Consider the following 12,434-nt stretch of genomic DNA (forward strand, 5'->3'; position numbering starts at 1 on the left):
TTTGTCTTTATAACAGGTTAGTAGTTTTTCAGATTAAACTATAACATATTTTATATTTGATAAACATTTTTATTCAAATATAAAAGTAAATTATACCCAAGGGGAGTTTTTAAACAAAATAACAATCCAAAATTGTTAAAATATTTTTTCTATATATATAATATACTAAGATATATATATATATATATATATATATATATATATATATATATATATATATATATATATATATATATATATATATATATATATATATATATATATATATATATATATACCTTAGTAATAGGAAAAGTTTTATTTTTGTTTTACTTTTTCTTATAGGTTATTCAATTTATTTATACAGGCCTATAGAAACTCTAAGTCTCCAACAATATCTGCTTTGATCACATATTCAACTGATGGAAGATCACGTTGGTCAAGGATGTATTTAACCAATACAACAATGTCATTGCAAAAAAAAGACTGACTTATCAATAGCTGTTAGAAAAACTTTATTGATAAATATACCAGTAGAACCAATAAAAGATACATAACTGTAATAATTAAAAATAGAGTTGCATATAGATTAGGTCTGCCTAAAATAGATGCTTTCTGTAATGCTTTTACAACCAAAGAATTAGCCAAACATAAAATTTTGAAAAGATTTTGGGTTGAGTTAAATGCTTTAAAAAATGTAGTTAAACTAAAGCTAACATGATTCAACCAAACAAGAATGAGATTAAGAAAGAGCAACAAAAAATTAAAAATTTAACTTATAAAATAGATTGATAAATCTGGAAAGATAAGTGTGAACACCTGGTGAACATTCAACATGTATTGTTATGTTTAACTTGTTTAAACCATCTTGCCCCACACACAGGGCAAGCAGACAATTTGAGTAAATTATGACTAATGCTGCTTTGAGTTTTTTCTATGATTTTGTGATAATGACCTAAATTTTGTGATAATTTTGGAAACATAAGCAAATGGTGTTACGAATAAACATAATATAGTTTGTCATTAAAAAAAAGTAATTTTAAAAACCATTTTATGAATAACTTTGAACTTTACAAAAAGTTTCAACAGATATGTTAAAAATTGAATGTTAGTGATCAAAAAAGTGCTGTGTGCTGCTTCTTATTATCTAAATGTAATCAAACTCTTTTTATACATGAACAACAACATTTTTATACATGAGCAACAACTTACTAAGCTTTTCCAAGGTAAGAGTAGTAGCCATATTTCATTCCACCAGATAATGTTTTGTTAACATGAATTGGTCCGTGCTCAATAGTTTCAGGATCACAGGTTTTGGGATTCTCATTGTTAATGTCAAATAGAATACCTGACATAAATAAGTAAAAGTTATACGCAAAGCAAAACACAAAGTACAAATACAATTTTGAAAAAAAATAAACAAACAAACAAACAAAAAATCTTAAAAATCAATCAAAAAATCAATCTATATATGTTTAAAAATAGTGTGTCTAATAGAGTGTATTAGGGTGTCACAGTAAAGGTAAAGGTGGCTTGAGCATGATGCAAAAGAAAGCTTATTTATAAAAAAACAAACGCTGTAAAAAAAAAAAGGATTATGGGAAACATTTCTATCTATGAAAGTTAATCAACCTAAAAATTAAAAAAATTTAAAGTCTGTAAATATTACCCAATGAATAAAGATTTACCTGAGGTAGCTGAATCCAATGATAAAACTGTATTTGGTCTGTATTTTGTCACGTATGCCAGTTTTGGATTTAAATTAGAAGGTTTTGCTATTACTGCCTGGCAACTGGCCTCATCAAAGCAACCAACTGCATAGCATTTATCAGAAAACATAAAAGCAACATCGCACAATGGAGTATCACAACACTTTGAAACACATTCACGCATATTGATTCCTTCTCCAAGCTCAATAAATTTTCCTGTATTAATATAAATGTAATTAACTTCTAAAAACCATTAAATACCATTTAAATTATCAACATCCTTTCTATGTAAAAAAACAATGACATTTTAAAGTCAAGCATAATTTATACACAGGTTTATCAAAAAACCAATGGCTAACATATTTCATTTTGTTAGCTTGTCCAATTTATCAACAGGCAACAAATGTTTAAAAAACTTACCAGAATGAACTCCACCTCGAAGTGTGACATTGTAATTTATTGGGCTGTCAGCACATACTCCTTTTTCATTATTATTTGTTTGACTTTGACCTAACATTATAAACAAAACAATTAAATTCAACTTTAACTTTTTTTCCTTATTTTGATATATATATATATATATACACACACACATATATATATATATATATATATATATATATATATATATATATATATATATATATATATATATATATATATATATATATACACATACACATACACACACACACACACACACACACACACACACACACACACACACAAACACACACATATATATAATATACATACACACACATATTAAATCGTTTTTTGAATAATTTTAAATGTATTCTACAAAAGAAAGTGCTCATTGCTCTTAAAAAACACAACAATAATAAATTAGTAGAAAATCACTTGTCAAATTTTTTTGAATTTTTAGTGTGTTTTATCAATTAAGATTTTCTGATGAGTCACAGATTGAGATTTTACATCATGAGATGAAACACAGTGTATAATGAGAAAAGTTTGCATATATAAATATATATATATATATATATATATATATATATATATATATATATATATATATATATATATATATACACATATATATATATATATATAATTTTTTTTTCTTTATGAAAAATATATTTTTTTTTTCATAAAGGAAAATACACCTTTTTCTATGAAATTTATTTTTGAAACAAAATTTCGAAAAATTTTGTTCCAAAAATAGAAAAGAACTTAATATACAAATAACTGATATTTAAAAAACCGTATTTAATTTCCCAGTTCAAATCTGCAACTTGATTTTCAAATTTACAAATATATTAGTATCTTAATTTTTTTATATTAGAGTTATTATTTTTAAGTTACAATGCTTTCACCATAACTAAAGAGAACTGTCCCTGTTTGATGTCCTGGTCTTGAACCTGTCCTTATATGGAAATAGTTTAATGTTATAACCAGGACATTCTCTATTAATTGTCTGTGTTCCACAAATTCTGTGATTCATAAATTGTCTCTTGTTTATAAATTTTATAATAACATAAATTAGTATTTTTTTACACTGAAACATCTTGTATGGTCTTTTTATTCACAGTAACTTCTTGCATGGTCTTCCTCATGTCATTATTAAAGTGAATTTTAATTTTTCATTACTATATATCAACTTGATTGTAACAAATTTTTTTTGATAATTAAACAATGGGCCTTCTTGTAAACAATTAAAATAGTAAAAAATTAGTTAAAAAGTATTCCATCGTTGTTTGTTTCAAACAAAATAATCATTTAGTTACATTTTACCACTACTGTATCTATTTAAAAACAAGATGCATATAATATGTATATAATATATATACATATATAATATATATATATATATATATATATATATATATATATATATATATATATATATATATATATATATATATATATATATATATATTATATATATGTATATATATATATATATATATATATATATATATATATATATATATATATATATATATATATATATATAATATAGATGTATATAATAATGCAATAATGGTAATTAAGATTAGGATGATAAAGAAGACTAAAATAAAATAAAGATTATTAAGGAGATTTAAAATAAATACTAATTTTTGATCATTCAAGTAATGCCAAAAACACTTTTGTAAAACTGTGACAGGAATGTTGTTCAAAAGTCTCTACAGCCTAACTTCTGAGATAAAATATGAGATTTAGTGAATTGAGAATAATGGAGCTTAGCATCTGATAGGATCTTTTTACATCAATTTCTTGCAATAATAAAATAGCTGTTTGTTCTTATAAGAGTTTTTCTTTTGAAAAAGATGATAAAAATGATTACAATTAAATATAGCAGCTGCACAAGAGGGTGAAAACCATGGAGTAGAATGAGACTTGACTTGGAACCGATGAGAAGGAATAAAAGCTTCCATTCCTGCTTGAATCCAGGATGTTATGTAGGAGGCCCATTTTTCAGTTAAGAAGGAAAAGACATTAACCCAAGGACCATCACAAAGAAAATCACGAAAAGAGTCCCAGTCAGCTTTCGGGTAGTAGTAAGTACTGCGATGATAGGGCGAGTTCAAAAATAAAGTATGAGATGAAAGATTTGAAGAGATCATTGCATGGTCAGGACCATCTAAGGGAGAAAAAGGAGAAACTGGCAACAAGCTAGGATCAAAGATCAGACATAAATAAAGGAATGAAGGTAAATAATTCTTGTTGTCAGGAAAATAAATCACAAAGTTAACTATCTGAGTAAGAGTTCGAGAAATGCAGAAGTTATTGGCTTTAGTGCCAGCAGGGTCAGTGGTGTTAGAGCCAAGCCATTCAGTGTGATGAGCATTAAAATCACCAATAACAACAATATTGGCAGAGGAGTAAAGAGAGAAAGGTCAATTTGATCAGAAAGTATACCTAAAAGAGCGCAGTCTTGGGAAGAAGGAAAACAATAGAGAATAAAGAGAAAGGTGATAGAGTGAAGAGGTGTAAGCGGAAACACATAAAGGAATGGTCAAAGGATTCAAACTTGATTCTACGACAAATAGGTGAATTAATGCGTATGTATACCCCTTAGCCAAGCATGTGAGTATTGGAGTCTTTGCAAATCAAAGGATAGTACCTAACAACACTGAAGAAGGAATCGCAGAATTTCAATTAGTCTCACTAAGAGCAAACAAGTCTGGTGAATATTGCAGGAGGTAAGATTTAAATGATGGAAGTTTGCTTCATAGAACATGAATATTAGTAAAATATATATTAAAATAGTTAGGTAGTGGGGTTGGTTTTTATGTTTAATATTTTGGTTTACTAACAGAATAAGTAATGTTTCCAAAACTCTGCTACCACAGAGTTTTGGAAACCTTACTTACCAGCCGGTCTCAGAACTATTCAACTGAGTTTTAGATCTGTACTCTTATTAGGAGATAACAGGAAGTGTTGCATAGCCACTATCAAAGAGGCACAAGCAAAAACATATGAGAAGAGTCAAGAAGATCTAGCATACTTCATCCTAGGCAGGAAACAATGTAGCACAGGTTTACATCTTTTTTTTTTTTTTTTTTTTTTAGTTCACCTCCCCAAGGCCCAGAATGCCACTACAGACGAGGAGCCTACTTAATTGTGGTTATAACCCTCTCTCAACTCTATAACTCTGAAACACAAAACTTGACGAACAAGGCCGCTGCGCAGAGAAACAAGTTGAGCACGGTACTACCAGGGACGTGGTGGGGATCGAACGTGGAACCTCTTGCTTATGAAGCGAGCTCTCTACCACTACACCACTACCGCATGTACGCCACTCTACCACTACACCACTACCACTACACCACTACCACTACACCACTCTACCACTACACCACTACCACATCTATGCCAGTCTAATAGATAAAGAAACATCTGGTATGATATTTTGGAAATGCATTAGGAAAAATATTATACCCAACAAAATTCTAGAGATAAGGGTGAGCGTAGGTTTAATAGTTGGAGTGTCTAATTAGTTAATGCATCAAAACAGATTTAAACAATTAAACATTTAAACAGAAATCATACATACATAAAGTAACTTACGAGTGAGTAAACACTGAGCCAGCAGTTCAGACAGAACACAAACATACATATAAACATAAATAGACAGAACACAAACATACAGAGAGCAGTTTATGGGTGAGTCAATACTGGGCCAGAGTTTTAGACAGAATGCAAACATAAATATAAAGTAGTAAAGTAGATTACAGGTGAGCTAAAACAGTAACTAAGGCACCTCAAACTGTATAAAAGACACACACACAAAAAAGATATTAAGGCATAATTCTTAAAATAGGAGCTATAATTATAAAATCATCTCACTGCAAAATGTGTTAATTAGGATATTTTGAGGTTATACAATGACATGCCGTACAAAATGGCGCCAAAACGCCAACACGATAAAACAGTTTCTGCTGATTTAAAAAAAAATATCAGTGATAATAGTGCTACAAGTAGTGATTTTGAAGATAGTGATGCTGATAAAGACTATGTCCCTGATGACATTGAAAATATAGCTTTAAATCAACAGGTAAACATTTATTTTGTGGCTTGTTATTATATTGCACTTAATATTATAAGACAAGAAAAATAGTTCAATATTGTGGCTTGTTATATTATTGTATATTTATTTTAGAGTAACACCCCAAACAAATTGGTTTTAAATTACCAAAATCGGACTCCTGCAAAACTTGTGATTAACTCAATATTAAAATAGAGCCAAAAAGAATAGTTGCCAACAATCAAGAGTTGATTCGATTACAAAATGAACTTAGACTCCATAATGCAAAGACCCTAGCTATGCAAGAAAAGCTTAAATTGGTAACGACAGTTTCAAAAAACAACAATAGAAAATTAGTAAAAACTTTCGATTTACAACAGGCTTTGCCACTTCCGAAATTAACAACTGGTCCAGCATTTTATTGTATTTAAATTAAATTAAAGTATTTAAGCAAAATAACTGAAGTAGATGACTTAATAATCTTAAATGATAATTGTCCCCGACAAAACAAAAATTGGCTACTGATGGCTCTCTGGTTACAGTTGGTAAAAGTGAAAAAATTTAAAAGCATAATTCATAATTTTCTTATAAGTGGCCATACTCATCTTCCTTCGGATAGAGACTTTGCTCTTATAGAAAAATCTAATAGAAAAAATGCACCAAAAATTTATTCTCTAGGAGAATGGCACGATATTACTAGCAAAGCAAACAGAAAAACACAGCTTGAAGTAACAGATATGAGGCAAACAGATTTTTTAAATTTTGCCTTTATTCTTGCAAATATTAAAAGAACTATGTATACAAACGATGGTAAAAGATTAGATTTCGCTATCACAGTTTCCTATCACTTTAATGCAGAAAATACTAAGGTTTTCTATATCAAACATGATGTTGATGAAGATGAGTACAAACAAGTAAATATTGCAATGAAAGGAAGACCGTTGCAGACATCACTTGCTGAGTTAGAGCAGAAATATATAACATTGTTAAAAATATCGAAGAAAAAGATTGACAATATTAAAACTCTATTGCCGTATATACCGCCAACACACCACCAATTTTATAATAATTTACAAGCCATGATTGGTGAGACTGAAGAAAAAGATCCTGAGATTATTTTAGATAAAAGTGATTTTTATTGTTAAATATGTAGATTAGATTAGTTATGTTTATTTTTTCGAAATAGTATTACAAGCCACAGTTTTTTTCAATAAAATTTATTTTTTCCACATTACTTCGCATTTTTATTTATTTTTTTTGTCCAATATATAATATCCATTAGTATTTTTATGATGTATAAATTTGAGAGAATAATAGGTAAGCACTGATTTTATAGATTTAAATAAAACTTAAAAGTCATTTGTCTCAAATATTTGTTTTTGTGGCTTGTCATTGTTTCACAACAAGCACTTCATATATATATATATATATATATATATATATATATATATATATATATATATATATATATATATATATATATATATATATATATATATATATATATATATATACATATATATACATGTATATATATATATATATATATATACATGTATATATATGTATATATTACTATAGGCATAACCGGTTTTAAATAGTACTGATGATAGAAAGCAAACTCCTTCCAGCCTTTGTTTAGAAACCAAATCCCACAAGGCAGCAGGACTCTCTTCAATTCTCTCTAAACTATCCAATAAGTGCTTGACTGAGTCTTGTCTACCAGCCTGCTTGAAAATGGCATCTGTTGTCCAAATTTCAAAAACTCCGGTGAATATTCTGACCCCTCCAGTTATCAGTCTTCTTTCCATTATTAGCAAGGTCTTTGAGCCTTTGATAAACAAATTTCTTACATTCTATCTTGAGTCAAATAACTTGCTGCCAGACAATCAGTACAGTTTTTGATCCTCTTGCTTTACGGCTGACTTGCTAACTGCTGTGGCTAAAAGATTTTATCGTGCATTAGATGGAGGCTAGGGCCTTTCATGTCTGAGACGTATTGCTCTTGACATAAAAGGCTTTTGAAAAAGTTTGGCATACTGGCATATTTTGGCATACTGGCATACTTTGGCATATTCTCCATAAGCTTGTTTCATATGGTGTATCTGGGAATGCTTTTGATTATCAAATTGTTTTTTTCTAATCGCTTTATTAAAGCCATCCTTGAAAGCTAACACTCTTCTTTATTTCCAGTAAATTCTGAGGTACCTCAAGGTTCTATCCTTGGTCCTATTTTGTTTCTTATCTAAATTTATGATCTTCTTGACAATCTTACATCTAAGTAGCTCTTTTTAATGATGACTCAACTTTATACTCCTGTCTTTACAAAAAGTCTTCTCTTTTTGCTTGCATAGAAAAGATCGGCATCTTGAATCTGATTTCACTTCTGTAACAGATTGCGGCTCACAGAGGCTTATAAATATTAACACCAATAAAACTCAATTATTTACTGCAAACAACTGTCGCAGTATTGTCAACATTCCTATATTAATAAATGGCAATCCTCTTACTGAGTCCTCATCTTTACATCTACTCTACAAAATTATATGATTTAGCAGGGGTGGATAGCCGGGGCTGGAAAAAAATTTATAATACTTTTTGTATTATAATTTTATTTTTACATTTATTATTTATTACATACTGGCATATATTTATATATTTTTAAACTTTAATTTACTTTCAACAAGATTGCAAGCAACCACTATTAAATGAATTACTTTAAAATAGAGGACAGGTTAAAATACTAGAAAATGGTTAACTGAAGACTTTAAAAGTTGCAGGATGTATTAAAAATTTTTTGATGTGAAAGGACAAAAAACTGAATTAATAAAAGTTTTTATAGCATGAAGGGACAGATACAGTAAAAGGATGCAACTTGTTGGTTAAGAAGCCAATTATAAATGAGTTTTGGTTTATTGTAATAGTGATGATAGCTTGTTTAAACATTGACCATGATAGTATTTTTAGAAAAAAGAAAGAAATGCAACCTTACAACAATGGGAGAGTGGTTTAAGCTTGGCAGATAAAGCAGGTCTAATTACATTTACATTGTGCTTTTAGACTTTGTCTGATAGTAAGAGGGTTGTTTTTCGTCAATATAGGAATGCCAACAATATTGCAATATTATTTTGCAGTAAATGAGTTTTGTTGCCTTAAAAAATTTAAATCCACAAGCCACTGCAAGTCTTAGGCTATTACAGAAGAGAGATCAGATTAAAAGTCGGTGCTTATTCTAAGCAATCAAAAAGTGAAGATTTTTTGTTAAGACAATAGTGTAAAGTTGAGTCCTTAGCTTATAGAGGTACTTTAGATGTAATATTTTCATGAAGATTGTTGTTGTAGATAAGAAACATTACAGAAGCAAAGATAGAACTTTGTGGTACCCTTAAAGTTACTTGAAATAAAGTGAAGTGTTGACCTTCAAGAATAACTTTAATTCTGCAGTTAGAAAGAAATAATTTATTAATCTCAAAAACTTTATATAAAGAAACTAATAACATAGTGAAGACTAATCATAGGATAGTTGGAGAGTTCAAAGTGTTTTCTAGAGTTTTGAAAAATTGAAACCACTTATTTAGCACTTTTTAAAAGTTTAGCAAAAAAAGAAGAGAATTCTGGAGCACAAACTGTAGAAGTTTTCAATTGAGAACTAACTTAAGCATTAGAAGCCATGTTTTTGTAAAAAAGACGAAAAAAATGATTACTGTTTAATAAAGCCATTGCTCAAGATGGTAAAAAATGTGGAGTAGAATGAGGCTTGACTTAATATTGAAGAGAAGGAATAGAAGCTTCCGAGCTTTTATTCCATAAAGAATAAAAGCTTCCAAGATGTGCTTTATGCATACATATTATGGGTATAAGCATATTTTTGCTATTTATTTAGATGCTAGCAAACAATATTCTTTCATATTTATATCAACTTTAGTATTTATATGGTGTAGTATTTGCCAAAATAGAAGATGACCAGATGACTCTGTGACTCTAACACGACAAGAAAAGGAGGCATAGTTTTAGACAGATTAGAAAAAAGCGTCTTATCAGACAACGTTTGTTAGAGAAGATTAAAGTGATTTAGATATCAGCAAATAGAGAGGTAAAAGCTTCAGGAGAAAATGGTACTGGTAGAAGTAAGAAAACTTGAAGAGAGTGCCTTATATATTGTATGAATGAGGTTTAGTTAAAGAAAGAAAATGCTCTAGTTTGTTTATATTAGAGAAACAGAATAAAAAAAGAAAGCTAAAGCCTGATGATGATGACAATGATGATGATGATAATGAGGGTGATAATAATCATGATGGTAATGATGATTATGATGATCATGTTGATCATATGTTTATATATGCATATATATACAAAATATAACATAAGTTTTGAATAAAAAAAAAATACTTTATGATGTATAATTGTTTATGCAGCCCCGGTTCCAAACTCGGCCCCGGCCCTTACCCTGGCTATATTTTATCAAACCCGGCCCCGGTCAGATATCAACCCCGGTTGTATACTACTCAAATTATCATTTACTACTGACCTTTCATGGAAACCATACATACAATTGATTGCTAAATTAACAACTGTTAAGGTTGCTTCTCTTTATACTGGTTGCCATTTTCTTTCTCCTGATTTCATAGTCTACCTCTACAAATCTCTTATTCGTCCCTGTATGGAATACTACTGTCATATTTGGGCTGGTTCTTCTACTAATGCTCTTTCTCTTCTAGACAAGGTCCAAAAACGCATTGTTAACTTATTTGGAGCCGATCAATCTGCTAAGCTTGAGCCTCATTTCATTGTCGTTAAGTTGCATCTCTTTCTCTTTTCATCTCTAGTTCTATCAACTAAAATTCAACCTCACTTGACTTGTCATTCATCAAATTCTCATTTTTTTAATGTCCCTGCATGCTCTAAAAACTCTCTCTCCCATCTTCATGTTTTCCTTACTCATACAACCTTCAACTTTTTAAATCTCTGTCAACCGTTACCATGCTCTTTAACTCTATTCTTTTTTTCAAGTAACTCCCAACTTAATAGAGATTGTTTGAAGCCTTGTTGGGAGTGAATCAGAATAAAAAAATTTAATTAAATCTTTAACAGACTAAAAAGAAAAACTTTTCTTAAGCAAAGCGTTATTAAAAAGAATAGGTCCAAAGGTCATACTGATTACACTTGTAGAACTAATTTCTTTACACAACATTAAAACAACCAAAACTGATGCTGTGATAAAAATAATAATAGGTTCTAACTTATGCTTCAAAACAAATTATAAAATTATTTTACTTTTTTAAATTATGCTTATTCAAAGTACCTTCAAAATTGAATAGAAGGTTAAAATTAAAATTTGTCAAGAAAAATAAAATTTTTAACATTTTATGTTGAAGACAATTAATTTATCAACTTTTTTTTTTTTTTTTAAACTGTCTATTTATTTACCTACCTTATTTATTTACCTAAAAACTTTCAGTTTAAATAATGATTGTTTAGAGCATTGTTGGGATTTAGTAAAATAAAGTTTCTTCAAAACAAAATTAACAAGTTAACTTCAATAACCTTATCAATTACAAATGCCAATTACAAATGTCAATTACAAACGTCAATTACAAACGTCAATTACAAATGTCATAATAAAAACTTTCCTCAAACAAGAACAAAAATCAAAATTAATATAAACTTATAAACAAAAAATGACATGAAAAAAATCTGAAATCTGAATAATCTAAAATTGATTTAGATACATAATTACATTTTGGAAGCCAATAACTTACTTAAATTAGTAAATATAGAAATTAAAAAACTTTGTAAAAAGAACTGCATGTTTAGACACAGGTAGAGATAAAAAAAAACTCTTGCCTGTTCTAGTAGTATAGAGAATACCCAATAAAAAAAACTTTCAAAAGTTCTTTAAGTATGTAGATTGGAATTGATTAATGAAAAAAAATTATGTTATGATTTATTGTTAGCCTAAAAAAACAAAGTTTATTATTCATACTAAAACAGTTAGTCCATTTTGGACCAACCAAGAAATATGCCAACTGTAGCAAGTAAATCTAACTTTTTTTGTTGTTGAGTCGTTTGTCAGGTAATAGGTACAATAAAGTCAATAAATTTTAATGATACCCATTCAAATAAATACTATCTTTTACTGAGCTATTGCAGGGTAAGTTGCAGGGTATATTGCAGGGTAAGTTTTTTTCTCAATCTTTAGACCCTAGTTTTTTGTTGTGGCATCTTATGATGTTTTGTCAAGCTATAATTTTAAA

General features: G+C 28.8%; 1 protein-coding gene across 25 annotated transcripts in view; it reads right to left on the reverse strand.

Annotated features, from left to right (window-relative positions):
• The window catches only part of LOC100203833 (uncharacterized), a 76,102-nt gene that overhangs the window by 11,787 nt on the left and 51,881 nt on the right, over positions 1 to 12,434 (reverse strand). For all 25 annotated transcript variants that reach the window (XM_065788617.1, XM_065788610.1, XM_065788604.1 and 22 more), the window contains 3 exons: positions 2,109 to 2,198; positions 1,668 to 1,904; positions 1,192 to 1,327 (listed from right to left, as the gene is read on the reverse strand). In XM_065788617.1, the coding sequence (XP_065644689.1) occupies positions 1,192 to 1,327; positions 1,668 to 1,904; positions 2,109 to 2,198 (463 nt within the window). The remainder of the gene's footprint in view (positions 1 to 1,191; positions 1,328 to 1,667; positions 1,905 to 2,108; positions 2,199 to 12,434) is intronic.

Source organism: Hydra vulgaris, chromosome 01 (genome assembly GCF_038396675.1).
Source record: "Hydra vulgaris chromosome 01, alternate assembly HydraT2T_AEP".
In the NCBI taxonomy this organism is placed as follows: Eukaryota; Metazoa; Cnidaria; class Hydrozoa; order Anthoathecata; family Hydridae; genus Hydra; species Hydra vulgaris.